Source organism: Silene latifolia, unplaced genomic scaffold (genome assembly GCF_048544455.1).
Source record: "Silene latifolia isolate original U9 population unplaced genomic scaffold, ASM4854445v1 scaffold_212, whole genome shotgun sequence".
NCBI lineage: Eukaryota > Viridiplantae > Streptophyta > Magnoliopsida > Caryophyllales > Caryophyllaceae > Silene > Silene latifolia.
The window spans coordinates 161,697-189,169 of NW_027413168.1; the positions used below are offsets into that span (position 1 = coordinate 161,697).

At 36.6% G+C, this 27,473-nt stretch overlaps 5 protein-coding genes across 12 annotated transcripts; 3 read left to right on the top strand and 2 right to left on the bottom strand.

The window, feature by feature from the left end:
- Window positions 1-1,893: 1,893 nt before the first annotated feature.
- Window positions 1,894-4,825, top strand: LOC141638662 (uncharacterized). The gene is made up of 2 exons (XM_074448005.1): window positions 1,894-2,347; window positions 4,593-4,825. Exons 1-2 carry the CDS (start codon window positions 2,086-2,088, stop codon window positions 4,823-4,825), a joined length of 495 nt encoding a protein of 164 aa, XP_074304106.1. The 5' UTR covers window positions 1,894-2,085.
- A 403-nt stretch (window positions 4,826-5,228) lies between these two features.
- Window positions 5,229-7,450, top strand: LOC141638661 (protein FAR1-RELATED SEQUENCE 5-like). The gene is made up of 2 exons (XM_074448004.1): window positions 5,229-5,508; window positions 6,075-7,450. The coding sequence occupies exons 1-2, from the start codon at window positions 5,239-5,241 to the stop codon at window positions 7,236-7,238; spliced, it is 1,434 nt and encodes a 477-aa protein (XP_074304105.1). The 5' UTR covers window positions 5,229-5,238; the 3' UTR covers window positions 7,239-7,450.
- Window positions 7,451-8,096: 646 nt separating this feature from the next.
- Window positions 8,097-10,474, bottom strand: LOC141638666 (uncharacterized). Its single transcript, XM_074448009.1, has 2 exons — window positions 9,492-10,474; window positions 8,097-8,749 (listed from the first exon to the last, which is right to left on the bottom strand). Exons 1-2 carry the CDS (start codon window positions 10,392-10,394, stop codon window positions 8,294-8,296), a joined length of 1,359 nt encoding a protein of 452 aa, XP_074304110.1. The 5' UTR covers window positions 10,395-10,474; the 3' UTR covers window positions 8,097-8,293.
- A 2,866-nt stretch (window positions 10,475-13,340) lies between these two features.
- Window positions 13,341-15,211, top strand: LOC141638667 (protein MET1, chloroplastic-like). The gene is made up of 6 exons (XM_074448010.1): window positions 13,341-13,531; window positions 13,647-14,269; window positions 14,372-14,448; window positions 14,536-14,656; window positions 14,749-14,808; window positions 14,915-15,211. The coding sequence occupies exons 2-6, from the start codon at window positions 13,682-13,684 to the stop codon at window positions 15,053-15,055; spliced, it is 987 nt and encodes a 328-aa protein (XP_074304111.1). The 5' UTR covers window positions 13,341-13,531; window positions 13,647-13,681; the 3' UTR covers window positions 15,056-15,211.
- An 894-nt stretch (window positions 15,212-16,105) lies between these two features.
- LOC141638668 (peptidyl-prolyl cis-trans isomerase FKBP19, chloroplastic) lies at window positions 16,106-26,648 on the bottom strand. 8 transcript variants are annotated; one of them, XR_012542178.1, is made up of 10 exons: window positions 26,501-26,648; window positions 26,317-26,372; window positions 25,980-26,122; window positions 25,805-25,890; window positions 25,660-25,710; window positions 25,080-25,160; window positions 24,934-24,978; window positions 22,068-22,155; window positions 16,462-16,537; window positions 16,106-16,384 (listed from the first exon to the last, which is right to left on the bottom strand). XR_012542178.1 is itself a non-coding variant. In XM_074448011.1 (10 exons), coding segments are annotated over exons 3-10 (492 nt in total). In that variant the 5' UTR covers window positions 25,981-26,122; window positions 26,317-26,372; window positions 26,501-26,648; the 3' UTR covers window positions 16,106-16,288. The 8 variants fall into 8 exon arrangements, 6 of the variants coding, with proteins under 6 accessions (XP_074304112.1, XP_074304117.1, XP_074304114.1 ...); XR_012542177.1 differs by having other exon boundaries at window positions 26,317-26,381; window positions 26,501-26,628; XM_074448011.1 differs by having other exon boundaries at window positions 22,100-22,155.
- Between the last annotated feature and the right edge of the window lie 825 nt (window positions 26,649-27,473).

Here is a 27,473-nt window from a genome sequence, read left to right on the forward strand (position 1 = left end):
TCTAGACTTCGTTCTTACTAATTGGCGCCTACGTGCTTGGACTTCCGACCACGTAAGCTCGGATCTTTCCGGGTACCAGCCTCTCCGTTGCATGACCGACCAATTTGACCACTACACTCAATCAATCTAATTAATCAACTTGTTAAATCGTTTTCCTCTTAAGAGGGCACTCTTTCCTTGCATTCGCGTCGAGCATCACTAATCGATCTTCTTAGTTCTTCTCGTTCCGTCAACATGTAAGTCTGAGGGTGTATAATTCCTTTTATTTATTGTATTTTTAATTATTGCATAACAATTGTAAGGTTTATGTCGAAAGTACCTCATTAAAATCGATTTCTAAAACCCTTTGTTAAAATGCTTTTTGCGGATTTCCGATGAGAGACGTCGAGAAAAGACGCAAGAATCGCCGCGCCTCTTCGAAGGAGCGCAGTTCTGCCGCGCCTCTTCGTGAGGGCCGCATTCTCTCGCTTTTTTCTTCTTCTTCGTCCTCTGTAATTCGTTGTTCTTATTTGATTTCGTTTGTTTGTTCTTTAATTCGTTCACATGATAGCATAATTAATTCATGTATATAATTTCATCATTCATTCACATGTTTAATTCATCTAATCCGACTTAAATCCCAAGTAATTCATATTTGCGGGTTTTCGTCATTAATATTCAATTCGGGTTTTAGAAATTCAATTCGTTCATATTGAGTTTCTGGGATTCATCGTTGATATATTTTCATCTGTTTATTCATTAATTCGTCATCATTCATTATGTTTAGTCTAATTAATTTGTTTAGTTAGTTTGTTAATTCGTTCATTAATCGTTCATCCATGTAATTAATTCATCTTAATTCCGTCTCATCCATGTTTTACTGTTTTTATGACCCATTCATATGTTAAATAACCTGTTAATCACTTTCATCCGAGTAATTATTTTAATCCATCGATAAATTTACCAATTGACATTAACGGTGTGCATATACGGCTTCACAGCCAGAACTGAGCCAAGGAACAGACGCAGCGTCTGCTGCGCCTATTCCAAAAGACGCAGCTCTGCTGCGCCTGTTCCAGGATGAGTTCTGTCCCTGAACTCCGTTTCTGCCTTGACGTAGTATAATTAGTCTACGTATTATCTAACTATTATCCGTAATATCACGCTAATTCCTGTTCGTTAGTTTATTTAATTTATTCTTTTATTTCTTTTTCTCAAATCATCCGTTTTAAAGGTATTTTCGACATAAATCGCCTAATTCAATGTAATTAATGTAATTTTCATTATTGTAATTTATAATTATTGTATTTCTTTTATTGTTTGTATGTTTTCACATGTAAATGAGCATTAAATACTACTTCGACCCAATAGTATGCTAAATTGATTGTCAACCGACTTAGTCTAATTCTCACATGTTAGGATTAATCTATGGATGTTGCATTGCATGCATATAGCCGACGGTATATCAAGTATGAATAACTTCCCTAATCATTAGTAGAGGCCGCTATCGAGGCGGGCGGGATTAGGTGTTCGATCAAAAGAGCTTCCTAATACGTACCCTCACCCCTTACTCCAGATCTCCGTGAGCACCCGTGTTCATTGGCATCCACGAGAGTCATTCTAGACATAGAATGCTAAGGGTAACGATTGCTTAGTGTTCATGTCACTACTTTGTGTCTTGACATGACACGAGGTGTTCGAACGGTTCCAATTTCCCATAAAAATTGGTGGCGACTCCATACAAAATGCAAACGCTTGTTTTCGAGCCCCTTCACCAAGCGCCCCCGTGGGCGGCCCGCTGTCCACACCAAGAAATAATATATAAAATTAGTGAGTGGGGAACAAAAGGTACAAGGGCATTAAATGCCATCTTGCATGAATTCCTACACCAAATCACACTTTACGTCCCAAAATTTTTTTGATGGATTACCTACTGCCTCCTCCCATGCTTTCACTTTCCTCAACCCTAACCCCCTAAACTTTCAGTCAAATTTCCATTGTTTAATCATGGATTTCTAAAGAAGAATTCATACTTATTATCAAATATTCATGCAAATTATCACAATCATGTTCATTGCTTAAATTATTTCTCACAACACCATTGTTATGGAGGAGAACTCGGCAATGGAGGATGACAATAATCAACAAATTGTTGATTTTGAGACCGTTCAGCCTGCAGCAGATTCTAGTATTGTTGAGACCGCCGTTTTTGAAGTACTTGATGGTAAAGACGACGATGATAATAATCAACAAATTGTTGATTCAGAGACCGCACAGCCTGTAGCAGATTCTGGTAATGACGAGACTCCTGAGATTGAATTATTTGATGGTAAAGACGATGATTTTGCGACGATGTTGATGAGCAAAGGTTTGTTTTTTATTTTGTTTTGATTATGGTGATGTTTTGATTGGACGATTTGCTATAATCATAAAATTGTCACCATTATTTTTTCTAACTTCCTCGCTTAAATTTGCAAACTTTGTGTTCTTCATGATTTTGTTGGACGATTTTAGGTTTATTTTTCATATTTACTTGCATAAAGGGAAGTATTCATGAAGTTTGTTGTTCATCTTGTGTTCATGAGATTTTAGGTATATTTTTTACCATTTTTTCTTTTAAACTCATGTTTTACGATTTAGATCTGTGTGTTTATGAGTGTTAGGTAAACATCTACATTTCGCTGATTTGATCGTTCAATTTATTAAGTATTTGTTCATTAGATACAGAATGAGCTTTTTTTTATGTGAATGACAAGCTTCTGATGTTGTTGGAGTTGAAGATGAAGATTAAGCGTGCATAAGCTTACAGCTGCTAACCTGACAGACGCACAAATTTCGTTTTCAACAGACTATCATGTAACGATATAGTGTCACCATTTTAGGGTTCAGTGTTGCCATCTTAAGCAAAACGAATTATTTTGTCAAAACCCATTAATTTGTTTTAGCTATTACCCTTTAAATTAAACTGTGACCCTGATAGTGATGAAATGTAGATGTTTTAGTAAGAAATCTGACAGCAAGTAGTGTGTGTTTATAACTAATAATGGTGACATTTCGGTGAATATGGTTCCTTTCGATTAACTATTAAAATGTGACCCTTTGTAGTGATAAAATGTCACCCCGATAGTGATGAAATGTAGATGTTTTAGTAAGAAACCCGATGACAAGTAGTGTGTGTTTATAACTAATAATGGTGACATTCTGATTGAATATGGTTCCTTTCTGATCTACTATTACAATGTGACCATTGTAGTTCCGATTTGTAGTTGCATTAGTATGAAATATTAGAACATATTTAAACTTAAATTGGTGACACTATAACACAATTTGGTTACATTCTGATATTCTGTGATAATGTGACCATGATAGTTATCTTATGTACGCGTTTTAGCTAAAAATATTTAAACTTGAAATGATGACAGTATGACTAAAGTTGTTTACATTTTATGTACTGTTATAATGTGACCATGATACTCATGATATGTAGACGTTTTAGTAAGAAAACTGACAGCAAGTAGTTTGTGTTTACAACTAATAATGGTGACATTCTGACTGAATATGTTTCCCTTCTGATTTACTATTAAAATGTGACCATTGTAGTTCTAATTTGTAGTTGCATTAGTATGAAATGTTGGAACATATTTAAACTTAAAATGGCGACACTGTTACTAAATTTGGTTACATTCTGTTGTTCTGTTATAATGTCACCATGATGGTCTGATATGTAGACGTTTTTGCTAAAAATAATTAAACTTGAAATGGTGGTAGTATGACTGAAGTTGTTTACATTTTATATACTGTTATAATGTGACCACGATACTCATGATATGTAGACGTTTTAGGTAGAAATTTTTAAACTTGAAATGGTGACAGTATTACTAAAGTTGTTTACATTCTGATATTCTGTTATAATGTGACCATGATAGCCATGATATGTAGACGTTTTAGTAAGAAACGTGGCAGCAAATTGTATGTGTTAACAACTTATAATGGTTACATTCTGACTGAATATTGTTTCCTTCTGATGTATTATTAAATGTGACCATTATACTTTTGATTTGTAGTTGTTTTAGTATAAAATTTGAGAGAATTTTGTAACTTAAAATGGTGACCTTTGACTAACGCTGCATACATTCTGATTTACTTGTAAAATGTGACCATGATAGTTATAATATGTAGACGTTTTAGTAACAACCGGACAACATGAAGCGTGTATTTACAACTTAGAATGGTTACATTCTCACTGAAAATGGTTACGTACTGATGTTTGTATTAAAAAGGATATAATGGTGACATTATGACTAAAGTTGGTTACATTTTCATTAAATGTTACAATGTGACCAGGATAGCTATGATATGTAGACGTTTTAGTAAGAAAGGTGACAGGATGTTTTGTTTGTTTACAACTTAAAATAGTTACATTCTGACATAATATGATAACCTTATTATGTACGACGAAAATGTGACCATTATATGTGTGATATGTCGTTATTTTTGTCTGAAATGTGACTGCATGTTGTGTGTTAACAATGTTTAAATGGTGACATTCTTAGTAAAGTTGATTATCATTCAGTGTTCCCCTGTTAACCAATGCTTAATATATGTTGTCATAGGTACGGATTTATCAGGTTGTTTACTTGGAATAAAAGCTAGGAAATGGGAGCACATCTTCAGCTTGTATAAGAAACATTCGCAACTCAAGGGCTTTAGTATCAAGAAATCAACATCTCGTAGGGCTGACGTGAAAGACAGGCCGCTAATTGAGAGATACTTTAGATGCTCTTGTGAAGGTGTACATGGGAACGGGAATGAAGTCAGTAGTAGGAACGCAGCAATTTCTTTGTAAATGTGCACTGTGTTAGGACAAAAGTAAATGGTGATGGATTATGGGAGGTAGTGCAGCACGTGCTTGAGCATAATCATCCTTTCACACCCGTCCAGTGGCAGCATCATCATAGGTCGGAGCGCATAATTTCAGAAGCGGAGGGTGAGTTAATAAAGGCAATGACTGAAGCGCATGTTCCTCCTTCAGTCCAATTTAGGGTTGCTGCGGCCGGGGCTGGTGGTGATTCGTTTGTCGGTCACACAAAGCGAGACCATATTAATTACGTTAACAGATTGAAGATGAAATCAATTGAAGGTGGCGATGCAGCCACTTTGATCAACCTCATGACTAGTAGGCAAGCGGAGGAGCCGGGTTTCTTTTTCCGCGTTTGAGTTTGAAAAAGGCGATTAAGTAACCTGTTTTGGCGGGATGCGATGATGAGAGATGACTATTTGTTGTACGGAGATCTTAAAATCTTTGATACAACTTATCGAACCAATAGGTACAATCTCATTTGTGGAGCCTTTGTTGGTATTAACAACCATTGGTCCAATGTCATGTTTGGTTGTGCTTTTCTGTCGAACGAAAAGGAAGAATCATTCGAGTGGTTGTTCAAGGTTTTCAACGAATCCATGGGTGAGGATGTTCGTCCTGTCTCTATCTTCACTGACCAAGACCAAGCAATAGCAAATGCAATTGAAACAGTATGACGTTTATGTTTTACTAATATGGTTACACTGGGTCATATTGTATGTGTCGCCATGTTTCGCCACAAATGTTACCATCTTTCTTAACACTAACATTACTTAAGATAGTAACATTATGTCCTATTTCTCATGTCAGCAGAATATGCCATATATGTGACCATCTTTGTTGTAGAAACATATGCTAATATGGTTACATTTTTCAAGTAAATCTATAGACCACAAATGTTACCATCTTTCTTAACAATAACATTACTTAAGATAGTAACATTATGTCCTATTTTCTCATGTCAGCAGAATATGCGATATATGTGACCATCTTTGTTTGTAGAAACATATGCTAATATGGTTACATTTTTCCATATTGTCTATAGACCACAAATGTTACCATCTTTCTTAACAATAACATTACTTAAGATAGTAACATTTTGTCACATTTTGTCATGTCATCAGAATATGCCATATATGTGACCATCTTTGCTTGTAGAAATATATGCTAATATGGTTACAGTTTCTCATATTTTCTATAGACCACTTCAGTATTGATAACGTTACAATGGTGACAGGTTTATCCACAAACCAGACATCGTCTATGTCAGTGGCACATTCAACAAAACGCCATATCTCACTTCGGTAAACTAAAGGGTGATCGTCCGTTCCAAAATCTATTCAACAAATGCCTTCATGGTTGCTACAATGAGGCTGAATTTGAGCAGACTTGGCATAAAATGTTGTCAGATTATGGGTTAGTCAACCATAATTGGTTTAAGAGATTGTACAAACATAGAGCCAAATGGAGCACTGCTTTCAACAATCAATTCTTTTCAGCCGGGATTTTATCGTCCCAAAGGAGTGAGAGCACAAACCATGCAATGGGTTTTCAAGCTTCTAAGACTACATCTGTTACCGAATTCTTTGGGATATTTGAAAACACGGTCAAAAGATGGCGGGGTGAGGAAGAGCGTAAAGAATTCAACGGTATAAAATCCACTCCATCTTCTGTGTACCCTCTAGTGGATTTGTTACTACATGCATCTCAGGTTTACACATTGGAGCTGTTTCGAGTGTTTGAGAAAGAATTCGCGCTTGCCATGGGTACTCGTGCTGTCATCCTTCCGATTGATGACCCTCAGGTGTTGTTGTATCGTGTCTACCCTGCTGCCCAAGAGGAGAACAACCATCATGTGACGTACGATTGTAAGAACCAGCTAACAGAATGTACGTGCCGAAACTTCCAGGTTAAGGGTATGCTTTGCAGTCACATCATCCGTATCCTCCACATGCATTCTGTTGTCGAGATACCGGAAAGGTACATACTCCGTAGATGGACCAAATTTTCAAAGACTATAGTGTGGGAGAGGTTCCTGCCAAGCGACATACGCAGAAATGCCGCTCATGACGCCATCAATTGGCGTCGATCAATGTTGACGGCTATGAACTATCTCATCAGCAACTGTCAGAGTGTCTCTGATGCAAGAGGTGTCGTGGATAAGCTCTTTATTAAAGCGAATGAGGAGGTCGAATTGTTACTTTCTAAGCTTAATATGGAGGAAAAGGAACCAACTGTTGATGGGTCCGAGCCTCCTATTCTTGACCCTGTACGTTGTACTACTAAGGGTCGTAGTCAACGAAAAAAAAGGAACATGGGCACGAGGAAAAAGGCTAAGAAAGGGTCTGAAGTTGGGACAGGGGATAGTACTATGTACGTCGCTGTGCCGCGTCTTATATGACATACCATGTACATTGCAATCCTTAGGTGTTTTGTACTACTGCGGACCAAATATCACTAATGTCCCCAAACAAGTGGACTTATGTGCCCATGTTTGGTTGTATGGGTTTTGCTATCTAAATGCCTTTATTTTGGGTCAACTTGGAAACTTATCCTGACACGGTTTTTGTGCAAACATTCTGATATATACCAACGTTTGCTTATTTTGCCCCATATGTCACCATTGTTGCTCACAAATGTATCATTGTTTGATCCATATGTTACCCTTTTAACTAAATATATTTGAAATAACTCATCCTATGACTAGTCATTAATTTCTGCTCATAAAGGTAACAATTAACTCTAATATGGTCACCTTATAGCCTACACATTGACAATATATATGAAAGACAATGATTATCTATTGTATTTGTTTACACATTGTAAACTCTATAAAATGGTGACATTATAGACAATGTCAACAATCACAATGCCATGTGTTACCATTTGTTAACAATATAAATTTACAAAATTGTATATTGTAACCATTTTAAGGTTATGTGTTGCCCATTTAAGCAAAACGCATGTTGCTGTCAAATTGCTTAATAAAATTTGCACAATTTTAATTGTAATATGGTCACCTTATACACGACACATTGACAATATATATGAAAGACAATGATTCTCTATGGCATTTGTTTACATTACAGAAACTCTATAAAATGGTGACATTATACACAACCGCGTTAACATTTTTAAACACAATATGAATTTACCAAACTGTCACCATTTTAAGGTTCAGTGTTGCCCTTTTAAGCAAAACGCATGTTGTTGTTTAATTGCGTAATAAAATTTGCACAATTTAAAGACATGCTGAAATTGTAACTACATTACTGCTAATAATGTGACCACATTAGTGCACCCATGTCATAGCATGGGTAGTTCAAATGTTTACAAAACAAGGGCTATTTGTCAGTCCGTTCACAGCCCGAAGGACACAAAGTTTTGTCCCAAAACACTACATTACCAAAACGACCAACAACTACAAAGTCTTCATTATAAAAACCAACAATTAAACTAACGAGATACGGCAGGAACTGCCTTCTTCTTTCCGGCAGGCTTTGGGACTGGACGGTTCGGTGCACGGCTTACTTCCGGAGCGGCATTGTTAACGGGTCCTCCTGGTGCGCGGTCTCGAGCACGAGTGTACCTTAGCGCGTACGACCTGGCGGGTGTTTTTTCTCCAATGTCATCTAACCCCAGATCAAAGGATGGCGGGAGGACCACGTTCTCCATAGCTGCGTCCACTTGATCAAGCATTGCTATGAACTCAGCATAGAATGCAGGGTCGCTATCCAATCTCTGCGAGAAGGTCTGCTCCGCTTCACCCGCCGCTTCACCAATTCCTTCATGCTGTTGCTGCACCTGCTGAGATAGGGGAGGATCCGACATCATTTCTGCTGCCACGTCACGATGTAAGCGTGAAATCAACTTCTGGTTCCTCTTTGTCTGGTACCATTTAAGTACACGTGGCTGCACAGCAAAAAATCACACTTAGATGACTCACATTTTAACAATGAATCATAATGTAACCACCTGCAGTCAGAATGTCATCATTTAAAATTTGCAACAAACACCAACATATAACAGCTATGATGGTCACATGTCAAAACTCCATATGAATGTAAGAAATGGTTGAAAAAATGTAACCATTTTCAGATACAGTGGCACCATTTTAAATATTACACACAGACAACATTCTGTCCTATTTCATAATAAAACACCTTACATATCTAATATATAGTGGTCCCAAGTTCACATTCCATATGAATGTAACCATTCCTTATCAAAATGTCACCCTTTACTCTATTAATAAAAAAGAAGATATCAGAACTATCATTGTCATATTTTTAGTTTATTAATCGGAATGTAACTATCTTAACCAAGAATGTCACCATTTTAGATTAAAAAATGTACAACTACCACGGTAACATTTGGCCATACAATACCAACATTTCACACTAAAGGATAATGTTACCATATATAATCAGAATGTCAAGATTTTATCTCTACTACAAAGCAGCATATTTCGACTATAACGGTCACATTTCAGGACTGAATCAGAATGTAGCCACCTTAGTCCTAAAATGTGACCATATTAAACATTTCAACACATTACATTCTGTCACAATTCAGACAGCAGCAGTGTAAGTTTTGTTTGTACATATCATTCAGTATAAATTGTTTTTGAATTTATTAAAGTGCTAGTACTTACGTCGTTGTACAGAAAGCGAAGATCCTCATCAGAAGGGAGGTCGTCTGGAAGTGTGAAAGTCACAGTCCTACTTCCAGTATCCTGTGCAATTGTATCCTTCTCGGCTGCACGACCCGCCTCCTTCCTGATAGCCTCCACCCCAGCGTCGTCCTTCTCGGCCTGTCGAGCTGCCTCCTGCCGGATAGCGGTCACTTCAGCTTCAACCCTGTCAACCGCAACCTTGTAGAATGTCTTTTCCAGAAAAAGTGATATCGGATACGTGGTCAGATCCCACACCCCTATACCAAATCCCCTATGCACGGTGTAAGCTTTGCACTCCTCCTTAACTCGCTTCTTCATTGCGTCATAGGTCCAATGACGTATCAGGGGTAGTGTCCTCTTCTCAGGCAAACCCCTCCAAATCAGGCGATGAAAGTACACTATCTGGAAGAACATTAGGCACCCCCCCATGCTTTTGCCCTCGTTTTCTTTCCATGAGTCAACGGAATTGTCAAAACGATCCATAATGTATGAACACCAATCCATCTTTGGTATGGCATCAACATCCTCCACTGCCCCAATCAACCTAGTGTCGATTCGATTGTGCACAGTCGGGGCCAAAAACGATCCCATTGCAAATAACACAAACAACCTCTTAAAATCTGGTCCACCGTCCACCAATTTCAGCATCTCAACTCTAACAACTTGGTCCAGCTTTATATCCTTATTTGGTAAAGCACCAAATCTCTTTCTCCAACACTGTACTAGGTCTTTATCATCTGTAACAGTTGGCACATCCTCCCCTTCACACGGTAACATGAATACATCGTAAACATCATGCTTACTGATTGAGAAATGAACAAACCTATTAAACAAAAGCAGCCTAGTGTGCGTATCATATCGTTCCAACAGCCAATCAACCATGGTATGAATAAACTTAGATGCCTTGACTCGAGAAGACCTCCAAACCCTATATCCTCAACATCCTTCCTCTGAGCTGACGATAAATGCTCTATGACGTAGTGTAGGGAAGCTGGTGATCCATGTCCCTCGACCTCCTTCATCTTCCTATATTCGGAGTCAATGTATTAATATTTAAAAAAAAAAGCTTAACATGATAACATGATGTCGAACAATTCATCAGATACAATAAAATGGTAAACATACGTTCCTTCCTTTCTTATTCGTTTCTTTTTTGGGACCACTGCCCCTTCAGGTAACTTTCTCTTCGACCCTTGCCCAACCTCAAGCTCCTTCGACCTTTCCACAACATTCGCAGCTTTCACAGATTGCTCTTCTTGCACAGGTTTCACAGATGTCTCTACATGTAACACACAAAATGGTCACATTACATAATATTGTCATTATTGTGACCATCTTAAAATACTGTCATTCATGTAAACATAATTAATATGTGACCATTTTTGGTTAACAATGTAACCATTTTAGATTAGCTAAATTTCTGAAATATGGTCACATTTGAACACTAAAGTACATGTCACCATTTTGTTGATTTATTAGATGCCCTCACATATGGTCACATTTGAACACTTAAGTACATTTCTAAACTATTGTGGTCACTACTAAGACAACCACACATTGGTCACTGTTTTATCATATATATGTCACTATGTTAACAAATATGGAACTATATGTCGAAAGTTAATTTTTTAACAAAAGTGGTAACATATTACAAATATCAAAATATGTCACCATCTTAATTCATGTGTCGCCATCTTTTGTCTTTTATGATACCATTTTAAAATACTGTCATACATGTCAACATTATTACTATGTGACCATCTTAAGATAACAATGTAACCATTTAAGATTAGCAAAATATGGTGACATTTGAACACTAAAGTACTGAAATATGGTGACATTTGAACACTAAAGTACATGTCACCATTTTTACATTTATCAAATGCCCTCACATATGAATCAAATATATGTACATTTCTAAACTATTGTGGTCACAACTAAAACAACCACACATTGGTCACTGTTTAATCATATATATGTCACTATGTTAACATATATGGAACTATATGTCGGAAGTTCATTGTTTAACAAAAACGGTCACATACTACAAATATCTAAATATGTCACCATGTTAATTCATGTTTCCCCATCTTTTGTCTTTTATGTTACCATTTTAAGTTTTTAGCTCTACAGTAATGTGGTCACATTTCATCACATATGGTCACATTTTAATCATCGACAATATGTCACTATGTGATTAGTAAATCTGATACCATATTAAGTTTGGTGGTATCCGGTAAGGTGGTGAAATTTCAGCACATTTTTCAGCACATATGGTCCCACTTTAAAGAATAGATATATGTCACCATTTCATTGTCAATCTGTTACCATATTTTGATAATTGCTCTCCAGTAAGGTGGTTACATTTCACCATATACGGTCACATTTTAATTATCAGAAATATGCGACCATGTGATTACTAAATCTGATACCACATTAAGTATTCTGGTATTTGTAAAGTGGTCATATTTCACCACATATGGTCACATTTTAATGATCAGAATTATGTGACCATGTGTTTAGCATATCTGTTACCCTGTCATATGGTGCTCAAACCTATAAACAACAGAGAAAAGTTGATTTTGTTGATAATTTCTGGTCTACACTAATGTGGTAAGATGTTAGGCTTACCGTCTTCTGGCGTCTTATCTTCCTTCCTCTTCTTCTTTTCCCCAAGAGCAGCTGCCATTTTCACCACTTGATTAAGCACCTCTGCCAAACGACCATCGTCTGATTCCGACCCCTGCTTCTCGCCCTCAGCACTGCCACCCTCCTCAACACTGCCTTCCTCATCACCACTGCCTTCCCCGTCCCCATGACTACTCGCTTCTGTGTCCTCAGAAATCTCTTCTGACGCATCACTGTCTTCCCCTTTATCCGTCTCCACCGGTTCTCTGAAGGAAACCCCAGATTGGACCTTCTCTTTACCCTTCTGCATGCCAACCTTTCCTTTTCCTTTCTTCTCACCTGGTGACATTTTGAATACCAAAATATTATCAGAAACTACCCTAAAGCCTAAAAACCTAAAGCCTAAAAACCTTAAAACATAAACTGATCAACATGCGAAGCCATTTCAGTCAACATGCAAAACAATTTTTCTGGAAAAAAACCGAGAAATAACCATTTTTTTCTGGAAAAAACCATCAAAACGTAATCTGACTTCAAATAAAATGCATATTTCTCTTGTAAAAAACAATAAACCTAATCTGATTATTGTCTCATATTTACGCCCTCATTTGAAGATTTTTATGCCAATGTCATCATTACTTTGTTACCAAAATCTTACCAAAAAAACCCTAAAACCAAATGTGATTACTGAACAAAACTGTTACCAAAAAATGGCGATTCAAGTTGAAGAAATACCTTCCATTTGTTTCTTTGGTGTTGTCCTTCTCGCCATTTGCTTTTTCCCCATCCTCCTTGTCAAATGTTACCACTGTAATAGACGATCAAGATGAAGAAAAAAAGTTCTTGTGTTTTTTTATTGCTTAAAGAGAGGATTAAATGGAGAAAAGTTGCGGAGATGAAGATGAAGATGAGGAGTTGGAGTTTGAGAGATGAAGATGAGGAGTTTCAGAAGAGAGAGGGCAGGGATTTGAAAACTTTTGATGAGAGAAGAAAGTAATTGTGATTGTTAACCGTGCGCATTGGGAAGGGAAAGAACAAAACAATTAATTTTTTAACCCAAAATGTCAAATCCATGTCCCACTCAAATTTCTTTCTTTTTTTATGTGTCACGGGTCAAGCTGCTCCATTTACAACAATATGGTATCAAATATACCCGTCTCTCCCTTGTGACGGATAGGTGCCGTCACAAGGGAGACTAATTGATCTTAGCATTGGCATTCACAAAAGTTTGAGAGCAGCTCCACCACAAAAGGAAAAAAAAAAAAAAAAATGTAGAGCGTTTATCCAAAAGGCATCCTACTGATACTGCCCCTCATAACCACTTGATCCTTGTTCATGCTTAGCTTGCTACTACTGCTGCTGCTGCCATCTTAATTCTATTTCTATTCCAGGTAAAAATTACTTTTCAATTATTCTTCATTGTTTTTCAATGCTATTAGGTTGCTGCCTTTTGTCCTGCCCCATTGACATCCCTAGATCAAGCCTAATTTGTAATCTTTGTTACAGTCTTTACAGCAGCACGACTAATTAATTTGTAAGCGATGGCAACGGCCGCAAGCAATGTGCATCTCTACCAAACCATGAACACCCTCAGTCGTTGGTCCTTGATCAAACCTGTATCCTCTGCTAAACTTCACTTTCCAACATTGCCGTCGTCACCACATGTAAATGTAACCCTCATTTCCAATACCAACACCTCCTTCAGGTTTCTCCATCTCAAAGCGGCTGCTGCTGCCGCTTCTGATGGAGAAAATTCAGATGAAGAGACTTACGAAGAATATGAAGTCGAAATTGAGCAGCCTTACGGATTGAGGTTTGCCAAAGGCAGAGACGGAGGTACTTATATAGATGCCATCGCCCCTGGGTTATCCGCGGATAGGACCGGCAAATTTACGGTGGGTGACAAGGTTATTGCGACGAGCGCCGTGTTTGGAACTGAATTATGGCCTGCTGCTGAATACGGGAGAACTATGTACACCATTCGCCAGAGGATTGGTCCTCTTTATATGAAAATGCAGAAGCGATTTGGCAACCTTGATTATGGCTCTGGAGGCCAGCTTTCCGAAAAGGAAATCATCCGAGCCGAGAGGAATTCCGGTTTCATTTCTAATCGTGTCCGAGAGATTCAAGTCAGTTGTTTTCTTTCTTTTCTTTTCAAATTTTCATTATTAATAAATAAATCTATCTATAGAAATTACTAACAGTAGAGAGTTTGTTATAATAATATGTAGCTCCAAAATTACCAGAGGAAGATGGAACAGAAAAAAGGGAGGGAAAAAGACCTTGTGGAAGGCCTACAGCTATACAAGTCAGTAGTACCCAGTGCCAATCCAACTATATATAATATTAATTAATTAATTAATAAATAAATTAATTTGATTTGTTTTAATAAAAGGGCGGGGAAGTATGAGGAAGCACGGGAGAAGTTCGAGTCGGTACTGGGATCAATGCCTACCCCTGATGAAGCATCAGTGGCCAGTTACAATGTGGCTTGTTGTTATTCCAAGCTTAATCAGGTAGCTTGCTTTTATATTATTACATTTCTACTTTGGCTAGATAAGATTATTTATTACTATGACTGACTGACTGACTGACTCACTACTGGCAGATTCAAGCTAGCTTATCAGCTCTTGAAGATGCTTTGAAACAAGGATATGAAGACTTCAAGGTACTTACTTGCATTTCCATTTCCTATTTCCTACTACGGACGGATACTACTATTAATTACTACATACAATTGCTTACTGGAGTATATATTTGTAATGTCCATACAGAGAATCCGAAGTGACCCAGATCTCGCAAACCTTAGGACATCTCCTGACTTTGAGACACTCATGAAAAGATTTGATGAATCCTTCATCAACGAGAGTGCCGTCAATGCTATTAAATCTCTCTTTGGTCTTTTCAAAAACTAACCTCCGATATCATTCATCATTCATCAATCCTCACTTCTTTCTTCTATTCATTTTTTTGTATTCCTATGCTCCACTCATCACTATATTCTATGCTCAAAACACAGAGTATTTTTGTGTACAGATCAATTCACAACTTGTATTCAGGCTCTCAAACTTGTACTGTATGTAAACTCAGTGCATTATTCCAGCACATGTAAGAAGTGAAGGTTCCATCGTTCAGCTCAGAAATAATTAGAAATAATTTAAAAAACTGGGTATGTATGTATGTATGTATGTATGTGTATGTATGTATGTGTGTATGTAGGCAAGAAAAAGCATCCCAAAGGCTACAAAATAAAATGAATCTTCCTCGATCAGATTATCTATAATAATTTCTAAATGACATAATATGCCAGACGGCCACCTGACTCAACTCGTTTGCTCTTTCATTTCTCGGAATTCTCACTTTCTATCTTTATCCACATCTCTATTATTTACTCCGAATGTAGTTAGCAATTCTTAAGTTGATGCTTCTGTAACTTGTATTAGAGCATCCGCAAAGGTGGAAAAATGCCTCCCCATATGTCCTCTCTCTCCTCAAATGGGGAACCTCATTATTGCACACACTTCCCCTTAATTAGAGGCTCCACCATTTATAGAGGAGGTCCCCAAAAAAATAAGAAGGATAAAAAGTGTTATTTTGGGGAGGTTCCCATATATTTGGGTGTGTGTTGGGGAACCCCATTGTTATATAGATGTAGATATGAATTGGGGAGGGTAAATGTAAAAGTTAGTGAAAAATGAGGTGGACGAATAAAAAAATGAAAGAGAAAATATGGGGAGTCTCACCTTTGCGGATGCTCTTAACGCTCCATTCCAAATGATACATCTGACTATGCACATTACTATAAATTTTTTAGGAAGGGATATTGGGCCCCATTTACAGAATACTTGAAGCATGATAATGTGAGGGTGGTGCGAGGGTGGGCGTTAAAAGGGTTGAGACTTGGAGCAATTTGCGATGAAGTTGTGAAATAGAACAAAATAATAATTTTCCTAATACATTTGCAATGCAAAAACCCAAATGAATAGAAATTGAGTGGAATGGAGGGACAATATATAAGTTTTCATTTACAATTTACCCAAAAACGAATAATATAAATTGGATGGCGACTCTATCATAACATAGACAGTACGTAGAGCTCCTTGGTTCATCATATACACATCGATCATACTTCAGTTGGGAATGATTTTCTAGTTCGGTATGATTTTAAGAAGCTCAATATCAAATAACAGTGTCTTGTCTATCAATCCTTGGTTCCTCAACACAAAATCCAACGCCCTTTGTCCCTGCAGACAGAAATGCGTCAACAATTTCAAACAATGACGTGCAAAGGTAATCAAAGAACGGTAAATCTCAACAATACCGAAAACGTAGCTGGCCTAGGTCCCTTCTTGTTGTAATCATTTTCAGGGTATCCCAGTTCCGGGGGCACTACAATCCTGCACAATCGCAAAGTCGAACAAATACTAGCTAAGACACTAGACCAAGTCTACTGGCAGATCTTTGATTGTTTGTCTACTCACATAGTCACAGTGTGGCAAATTTAATGGGACATGACTCACGTCCCATTAAATTTGCCAATGAACATGAGACAACCGTTCCCTTTAGTTAATATTAATACTCCTCCTAAATTAAAACATTACTTGACACTGTGATATACTCGTATAAGGCCTATGGAAAGATAATCGTACAAAGAGTGGTGGAGGCAGTCTCAATTTCAAGAGGGTCAAAATAATTGAAAAAAAAAAACAAAGCGAAATGCATACCACAATCCTTGAACTTTGCCCATTACAGCGAAATACTAACACCTCACCATCGATGCCACAACATCATCTTTATTTCTTAAATTATTAGGGCTCGTTTGGGATAGGATAACTGTAAAGTAATAGAGAGCTTAAATAAACTAAAAAATGAAGGAAAGTGATGGTGGTTGGGAGATAGAAATGGGCGAAGATGTTTAGATATTAACAAAAAAGTCGATTAATAACAACATTTTTTGTTGATACGTAAACAATATAGTAATAGTCCTCCGAGTTCACCCGGTTCAACGTTCTTCAGCTTTTTTCTTCCAAGTTCCTACGGGTATTAATACCCCTTTGTAATTTTTGAGGATCTCTCTCACATTAGGAATAACCCTTGATCTAGTTTTGTCTTTAGCTTAGCTTTAATCATGTAATAGTTAGTCTATTTATGTTAAAGTTCATCTTTTGGTTAAGTTCAAGTTCCCTCCTCTTGCATTCAACTTCTTTTTATTGGTAAAGATCTCATCTTTCCCTTTTAGTTTCATTGTTCCTTGTTAATTATCTAAAAGTTTTAATCTTTATTGCTTTACTTTGCTTTTAATCATGTTTGAAATAGTTATTAAAGTATTTAGTGTTAATTTAATTATGTCTAGTGAGTTGTCTAATCTTGGGTCTCAGGGGGATTATGATGGTTAAAATGGATGGTCTTGATTGATTGCCTTTAGGTTTGATTATGAATTGATTACCCATAAGCGTAAACCACATGTAGTGTTTGAATTGCTTGACTCGTCTTGCTATTCGATTATCTCTTATATCATTGGTTTTGAGTGTATCAACACTTACCCTTGTTACAAATTCATGGTGCTTGGTAGATTAACTTTGTTAAGTTATGAGAGCCCTAGTCTAGGGAGTCACCATTCATCATTTGAACCTAGACCTGTCAAATGGGTCGGGTGGGTCCGGTCATACGGGCCGGGTCAAATATATGTCGGGTCACGGGTACGGTTAGGGTCAGAATACGGGTCAAGAAATAATTTTTAACAATTTTTTTAATCAAAGAAATATTTTTTTAAAAATGTGAAACATATTTAAAATTAATATTTTAACCATATTCAATGTTTACATTAATTATATTGACATAATTATTAAAATAAATTATTTTTACTAATTATTTTAGGGTATTGATTTTCGCAGTACACAATTTACTCGTCATAGTACAACTTTGACCATAGTACCCCTCTCATTTCCATCCTCTCCATGTGTACTACACATGAAAAAAAGAAAAAAATGCAAACAATCACTTCACGGGACATCAACATCCGAAGTCTCAACTTCTACCACCATCACCACCACCCCTCCCTCGGCCACACATAGCCCCACCACAAGACCACCGTCGTTCGCTTCACCGGCGACCAGAGGCGAATCAATATGTACCAGCCAACCGTCGCACCTTCTTCTCGCGCCTAGTCGGACCCCTTTCTCCCTCCGCTCTCGTCGGCGTCGTCCGCTTCTCCTGCCGGCGACACCGTTTCTTCGCCATGCAACCACCACCTGCCACCATAATCCTCCAATCATTCTATCCCTAATTATCACAACCCTTAATTCAATTTCAACCTAAACCCTAAATCAATTACAAAAGATATCAAAATGGTAAAAGAAACCTTTAATTTAATTAATTATACTGTATTAGCAAATTAAATACTCATTCAACACCAAAATTATCATATATAATTGAAGAATTTTTTTATTTTTGATAAGAGTTAGTGTTGACAATAGAGAGAATTGAGTTATTGATGTTTTTTTAGTCAAGGGTAAGTAAATGGAAAGTGCGGTGTAAAATGTACTGAAATGAGTAAAATGTGTACTGCGAAAATAAATTACGTTATTTTATTATTAAATATTATAAAAGTTAAAAAAAAAATAACTTTCTAATCGTTTTTGTAATTTTAAGTAATAAAAAAAATAATCTTTTAACTATTTTTTCAAATATAATATTTGACCCAACGGGTTGACCCGTTCGGGTCGGGTCTCGACCCTAAAATAAGGTCGTTTGGGTCAAACGGGTCGCCGGATCGAAATTTACGGATCTTGACCCTGAAAAACGGGTCGGGTTAGTACCCAAGTTTCCTGCCTTAACTTATCTTTTCTCTATCTTAGTTATTTTGCTTTATTTTATTTTCTTAGTTCAGTTCAAACTCACACCCAAAACAAGCAAGTTTAGACAACCTTACAATCATCTCCCTTCTCATCTCCTTTCCCCGGGGATCGATACCGTACTTCCCTAGCTACTAGCTTAGGTTGTTTGGTTATAAACGTTTTCTTAATGTGGCGATATGACTTAGCACTGTCAATGTTACATCAATCGTTAAGTTTTTTCATTTGTTTCGTTTTATCTCATCATGTAAAAATAGTGACATAACTCACACAAGCCTAGGCCGCACCCATGGGAGTTTGCTTCATGAGCCCAAATGAGATTTCATCCAAAATCAACGGCTACACGAGGATAAGCTCCAATGGCTTGTAAAGTAATTAATTCTCATTTTTCTTCGATCTGAGATACTCACATGTAACATTTATATGGGTTGAAGCTCTTCCTCACAAACCCCTTCACATGCGGACCACAAATAATTTTGGAATTTAAGGCTCGGAGGTTCTGGTGGTTTATTATAAAACCTATAAATTTACCTTGACTTTGTATTATGTTTCGCTCTCCCTTTTCTTTTTCATTTTTCCCTTTTTTTTTTCGCATTTTGAGGTGCGCGTCACCCATGGACGGCTCTAAAGGATGATTCATGTCAGCTGACCCCAAATCATTTTGGGATTAAGGCTCTGATGTTGATGTTGATGTTGATGTTGATGTATGTTCTGGTGGTTTATAATCACGGGCAGGTTCAATGTGCCTCTTTCCTCACAAACCCCTGGTAGCTGCAGTTATATATCCGCTTTTAATGTGTAGATTGCTCCTTCAATTTCCTTCTTAAGTCATCCATTTATTGCTCCATAAACTTCGTTTTATACTCCATGATATTTCAACGTCTAGTTGATGTGTTATAATGGTGGTTTCAAGCTTTCGTGGTTATTTAATAGCAGAAAGGTAGGCTATTCAAAGATCCAAGAAAGATGTATCAATGGCAAAAGGAAAGATACTAGGACCAAGCTTCTACTACCAATTGTCAGAATCGAGGGTAGAATCCGGAAGGGAAGTTATGAATTGGAACAATCACAAGAATCCCACAAAGAAAAAAGATTTGGGATGATTGCTTGTATTATTTGTGCTAAAGCTGAAATACTATAAAGGTAACCTAAGGCTCTACAGAGAAAATGAAAGGCGAGTTCTGTAATGTTGCTGCAACTGTATTTCTGCAACTACACCAAACAATCTGACAAATTCTGTAACAAACTAACACAGCTTACCAACTGCCCACTTCACTTGGCAGCTCCAGCTTCGGCCTATTTAATTCATCACGTATTATACTTTTTTCTACAAGTTTTTATATTAATTCAACCTTATACGATACTTGCAAAAAAAAATAAACATAAAATCACATCAAAAATATCAATGAGAAGAAATAATTAATTTTCATATAGCAACTCATATTGTCATCTATGAAACATTTATTATCACAGAACCGCACAGAAAATAAAGGATAATTCCATTCAAAACATAGTAGAACATAATTCAGAGGAGAATAGAACAGAGAAGAACGAGGAGAAAAATAATGGCCAGAGAAAAGGAGAGAAAATTTACCAATGGATAGTAGAAGCAGGTAAAAGGAAAAGTTTAGAGAAAAAATAAAACTGGAATAGATACGGTTCAGAATGTTTTTTTTGTCTAAATCAAGTTGAGTGGTGCCTTACAACAAGTAAGCACACCCCACAGTAACTTGTGTATAGGGGCCAAATGCACAGCCAGTGTTATATGGCTTGTAGTTTATAGTTGGATGAAATAGCTGCCCATAAATCATTAGGGCAATATGCACAGCCAGTGTAATAACTTATATGGTTCGTAGTTTATTATTGGATGAAATAGCCTTCTCTTCTAAACTAAGTTCGAATAACGTGTACTTCTGAATTAATTCATTTTCAGATGGAATAGAAACATCATCATCGAAACAACAACATCAGAGCCTTAGTCCCAAAATGATTTATGGTCGGCTAGATGAAATAGAAAGTAATAAAAACAATATATTCAAATTCAGATCAGGCCTACTCACCAGTCACCTACTGGTACCACCGTACCAAACTCCCACCTCTTTTAAAGAAAAATATTCACAAAGAAACAAGGTAAGTTTTTTTTTTGTAACACCTATCTGTACATTTTCTCTTCTATTAAAAGCAAGAAAAAAAATCAAATTTTCCTATTCCCCAAAAATTTAGCACTTTTTTTTAATAAAAATAAAATAACTACACACAACCTCATCTTCTTGTACTTCTTAACCCATGGCTCCCAAGCTTCCATTGTTTTCTTTCAAGTGCGTCCCCATTTCTAGGTACTTCTATTCTCTTCATCCGCTCCGTAACACAACATTACACCTGCTCAGGAGTTCGCTGACTACACCGTTTTGGGTAGCGAACTCCGGCTACCTAGGCAGCGAATGAATCCCATTCCGCTATGGATGAGCCAGATAGAAGTTTGCACTAACGAACTTTCAACCACGTCCCGATGCGAGCGACTCGTAGCGCCTCCAGCTACTTGTTGGCTGGGTGGGGTGGGGTGGGGAGAGCACAATAAACCTCAAATTCTCACTCAGCCTTACAATCTTCTCCAAGGTTTTTCCAATCTAACAAACCAGCCATGGGAATGGGAAGGAAGTTTACAATTCAAAATATGTCCCATGAAGCTGACTTTGCCAAAGCTTCCTTGCTAACTTAAATGCCAAAGCGACATAAGGTATATAATTCTTATCTTATCCACCATGCTACATTCTGCAAGTATACTTTAATGATTCCAAATTCTTATCTTTCCCCACATATTTTCATCTAATCCCACAAATCAATTTTCATCCTCCACTTTTCTGCACGGGTATTAGGAATAAACCAAACTTATTTATTAGATCAATGAGCCCACTAATACACCACCACCACTACCACTACACTTTCTGCCAGCGACAATAACATATTTAGACTAGAAATGGATAGACAAATGCTTTTCTGAATAGATGGAGTATACATTACATCAACGTATGCTAGACGTAATAACATCCAAACTGAGTGATACACGTTGTACCTTCTGATTGCAGTATGAAAAGCACAAAGTACCTTCTGATTCCACCCAGAGACATTCCTATGACAGCCTCCTCAAATGCTGGAATGACCTGCATAGAGACATCGATCACTTTACAATGTTTTAGCTTCAGACAAGATTTTTAGTACATCTAAGCATAGAAAACTTAAAAGGGAATGATGGCTGACCATTTTACGATATTTACTACTCTGTATCATACTCCCTCCATCTCATTTTCATTGTCCCATCTTCCCTCTTAGTTCACACCAAATTAATTAGGGTGATGTTCTTTCATGTACACAAATTACTCTTTCATATACAACTATGACTCTTTTACCCCTCTCATTTTTACATCTCATTCACTCCATCAATTTTTTTTCCTCGCCGTTCAACTTAAGAAAAAATAAACAACCAATTAGGACCCCCACCACCGCTAGCTGTGAGTTCCTCCACCACCACCGCACACGACCAAAACACAGCCGCGTCACCCACATCAGCCACCCACCACCCACATAAACCAAATCACGGTCACCAGAGTGAATTGTTTGTTTGATCTTTCAAAACCCCAATTAATGGTAAAACAATTTAAATGAGTAAATTTTTTCAAAGAATAATGTAATTGATGATAATTGTCCATATTTCCAATGGAGTCAAAGACTCATAACTCTTTGGTTATGGATTATGATGGAGTAAATCAAAATGACTCATTAAAGTACTGCGCTTGTTTCTCTTGTGAAGTAGCGGTCATTCAATGCAGTTGTCTACGCAATTTTCATCTTGGGTCATTCGGGAACTTTGTGCCGTTGGCACAAGGGTAAGGCTACGTACATCTGACTCCTCCTTCCCCCGCAATTTGCAAGTGAATAATGTTATTGTAATGTAATTGATGATAAAAACAAATTTGTATTTCCAAATAACATTTTGGGCAACAACGCCCTTTTTAGGAGTTTTCAAATCGGCTAACATGTAAAAGAGTACAAGTTAGGAATATTGAGGAAAAGAAATATCATATTTAAACATCTAGTAAAAGAAAAAGATATGGAAAGTGTGTACTACTTAGCCATGTTAGGTGAGCCTTGTCTACAAGGCACGCCTAAGACAGGCTTTCTTTCCAACATCCACCATATTGCCCATGAATATCCTATAGTTCCACCAATGCCTGCTTATTTTGATGTTATTATTCATAATAGGGTGTGCATTTTAATGTTTGAACATTTTTAGTGTCGTCTTTGTTGGAGTAAGTGTCCCCGACAATAATGCGATCACATTGTCAATCACATGTTTAAATCTCATATTAAGAATACATGAGGGAAAGTAATATTTTATTGTCAACTGATCCAACACATATCGGTAATGATTGGCTGACTAGAGTTTAACATTACTGTCGTACGACGGTGGTGATCAGTTGATCCCCTAAGGTCATGCCTCTATGGCAACGCTCTTAATTGATTATTTAATTAATCGTATTCCTTAAAATTGACAAACGATTTTGTGAGTAAAAATTACGCGTCTTATTGTAATTCGATTAAATAAGATTCGGTCTAAGTAATTAAATTGTTTTATTACTTAGATTTATTTATTGTTTATGAAACAATTGAAATAAGAATGAATGATTTATTATAAATACAAGTTGTTCTGATTTATAATTCCATGACCCATTTTAAGTATATGTAATTGTGAATTACTAGTTGATTTTGTATGTGACTTATTTTATTAATGTAATGATTTTTAAGAAGTTAAAAATGCATTATATTTCAACATGTCAAGTAACATGTCTTATATGTCACATGTGACAAATTGACAAAATAAAATGGTCACCCATTTTATAACAAATGGACCGAAAATTGGGAGCATTGGGGTTGTTGTGTTGTTTATATAATATGCTAAAAACACAATAATGACCTAGTGCTTTAGGCTTTCATGCCTACTAGTCTTGTGAAGACAAATTGTGGGATGTAAAGTGCCCACATTGGGCACTCTACCACATACCCCAACCGGCTCCCCATGCCCCCTTTTAGAAGAGTTTTCTCTTCTAAAAAATTCATTCTAATACACTACATTATTATGTAATATTTTTTTAGTTGTTCTACTTTTATTCTCTCTAAGTTTTGTGAAAACTAAAGAGCAAAAACTCACAAAATTCATCTCTCTTGGCCGAATAGTTATCATATGACCCGTAAACCCGACCCGGTTATTTAGGATCAAAGACCCAAAGACCTGTAAATATTGACCCGCAAGGCCGCGACCCAAAATGATACCCGATCTGACCCGATGGATCAAAGATAAATCAAGAATATTATTAAAATATTAATAGTTGTATATTAGATTTGAAATAATAAATATAAAAATAATTATTGTAATATTTTTAATTAAAAATTTAATTTAAAAATCAATTTTATATAACTTTTATATCATTAAATAATAAAATAATTATTAAAATAAATTTAGTTCTATTAATGTCTTAATATAAGTATGACAAATAATGAATATATATAATCATATTATTAATATTAAATATGATTTAATTTTAAAACGTATGTTTTTTCGGCTGAAAATGATAAAATAAAAGACGTCATAAACTTTTTCCCTGACCCGTATTCTCCTAACCTGATCCGAGGCCCGTATGACTCGACCCGCCCGACCTGACAGGTCGTCACAAGATACTCATCTCATTCAACATCTATTTCATTATCAAAGTTAAATGGGAGTAATCAGCGATTTTTTGAACAGCAAAATATGGTGAATCCAATGCCAAGTGCATTAGAAAGGAAGTTGAGCAAACAGAAAAAGTTAAAAGGCAAAAATGAGACTCTAGAATAAGTATAGAAAATAGAAATCCATATTCAATACAGAATATAAAGGCTCTCACCTCATTCGATCCTATTCTGAATTTGAAAAACTCCTTGTCATCTCCCTGCATTATAGAAAGCCACAAACACATTGCACACTGACCATTCATTGCATGTTTCAAGAAAAATGAGGGCAAGAGAGCTTTTAGCAAAAACAAAGTCATACCTCAAAAGAACCACCCTTTGTCTTATTTCGAGCTTCAAATATACGACCATAATACCCTATGGTGTAACCAGCCCAATCCACCTGAAAGTTGCCATGATATGTTATCGTTCTCCTTGAATAAAAGAGAACCGCAAAAAAAAAAAAAAGAAAAAAAAAAAGTAAAAACAGCTAATGAGAAATTCAGAATGGCCCTAGTTGAAATTGGGATGGAGGGAGTATTAAACTATTGGTGTAACGTAGAAAGCATTCAAGTGCAATTTCAAAGAAAATGTTGTTGAAACTTGAAACTTGAAAGAGCTATGGAATAACAGCCAGAAACGTCTTGAATTCTTGATGTCCCAAAGCACATAAAATTAAGCCACTGATTCCAGCAGAAAACAAAAACAGCAGCAGACTCGACGACTTATAAAATCAAGCGTATATCAGTTCATGGAAAGCTTGTAACAAATTAGGCAAAACATGATAAGAATGATTTCAGATGGCAGAAGAAATCTTACAAATGCATCAGGAATTAAAAAGTGAATGTGATGGATAGAGTCATAGGCATAAAGATTGTAAATGATGCAGAAGGTTGACCTACCACGACAATGTCCCCTATGTTTGGGTTAGGCCCGTTTCCCATTCTGAGATCCTGCATTAAGAAAGTAGAAAGGTTGATGAGAATGAGATAGAAGAAGGTACAAGGGTAATAAATACTCTGTAAAAGTTAAAAAGTGTAGGATAACCTTAAACTGAAGACCAGAAAGAGTTTGAGTGTAGTCAGGATATCGCATCTTGGTCTTGCCATAATCTTTTCCCCGAAGAGCTGGCACTGAAATTGAAATAAAGGACGTGAGAAAAATAGAAAAGATCATATGTGTGGGTGCATTAAGAAGAGACGAGAAGAGAAGAGAAGCTCACTATCAGCAAATTGAGAGGCAGCAGCAGCGAAATGAGGCGAGACGAGGGAAGGTCCAGCAGTTAGTGTAAGAAATGAGACAATGAGTTGCCTACGATCAGTGGTAGTGGTGGTACCTGCTACCGGCACTGAATCTGAATGTTGGCTAAAAGTGGAGAATGAATTAGGGATTGTAAAAAAAAAATAAAGGGAATGAGAAGAGGAAGTAAAGTGGTTGAGTCTCCTGTACAGTACCATCTCTGGAAGACAACAACAAAATAGAGTATTCCGTATCAGATTATAGCAGCAAGTAAAGCAAGGCAGAAGAACAACAGTAATTACTTATTTAAAGTGAAATACCATTGCTAAACTGGAATGACAACACTTGATGCTTGAACTCCACATTACTGAACCACCTGACATTGCTAAAATCTCTAATTATAAAATCTAATTCAAAACACTTATTAGAGTAATGTACTCCGTAATTGATTTCAATTGAATAAATTAATGATGATGATGATGATGATGAAAGAGAAAGAGATACCTGTAATTGTTAAGCCGCTTGCTTCCGCTCGGCGCAGTGTGCAGCACCTCATATAACTTGTAAGCCGTATTTCCCACAAACACAAATACGTGGCCCTATCCAACTACCTACAGGCTACACCCTTTGTCACTCTAAAAATCTTGTTCTTGGCAATTTCTTATTTGTGACGGATACTAAGAAGTTGTGGCTTTCTCACACAATTGTAAGGGGTCCTGCTATACGTCGTCGACAATTTACTAATTATCGTCGACAATTAATGTAAATTTTCAAGTTTGCCCTCCATAACATAACTCCATTTCCGTCTCACTAAAATGCAATTTCCGTCTCACTAAAACACAAGTCAATTTCCGTCTCACTAAAATCTTTCAAACAAAAAAAAAGACGGTTTTTCAAAAAAAAAAAAAAAAAAAAAAGCGGGATTTGTAATTAACAACATGAACGAGAACTTAGCGATTATCGATTACCGCACCAAAAATTAATCTAAGTCAGAAAATGATTTTTTTTTTCAAAAAAAAAAAAAAAAAAAATATTTCGGACGAAAAACATTTTCGTCCAGACCAAGGTCCGGACAAAGAAAATTTTCGTCCTGACCATGGTCCAGACAAAAATATTTTCGTCCGGAATTTTTTTTTTTTTTTTTAAAAAAATTTTTTTAAAAATTTTTTTTTTTTTCCGGACGAAAATATTTTTCGTCTGGACGAAAATATTTTCCGTCTGGACTTGGGTCTGGACGAAAAATATTTTTGTCCTGGAGACCATGAATGGTCCGGACGAAAAATTTCTTTGTCAGGACCTTGTCTGGACGAAAAATTTCTTCATCCAGGCCCTTATTCAACATTTTTTTTTAAAAAAAAATTATTAATTTCCGTCTTAAATTAGTTTTGGGTGCGTGGATCGATAATCGCTAACTAAAATAAGTTTCAATAAATTAAAAAATTAAAATAAAACAAACTATCCCCGAACGGGGTTTATT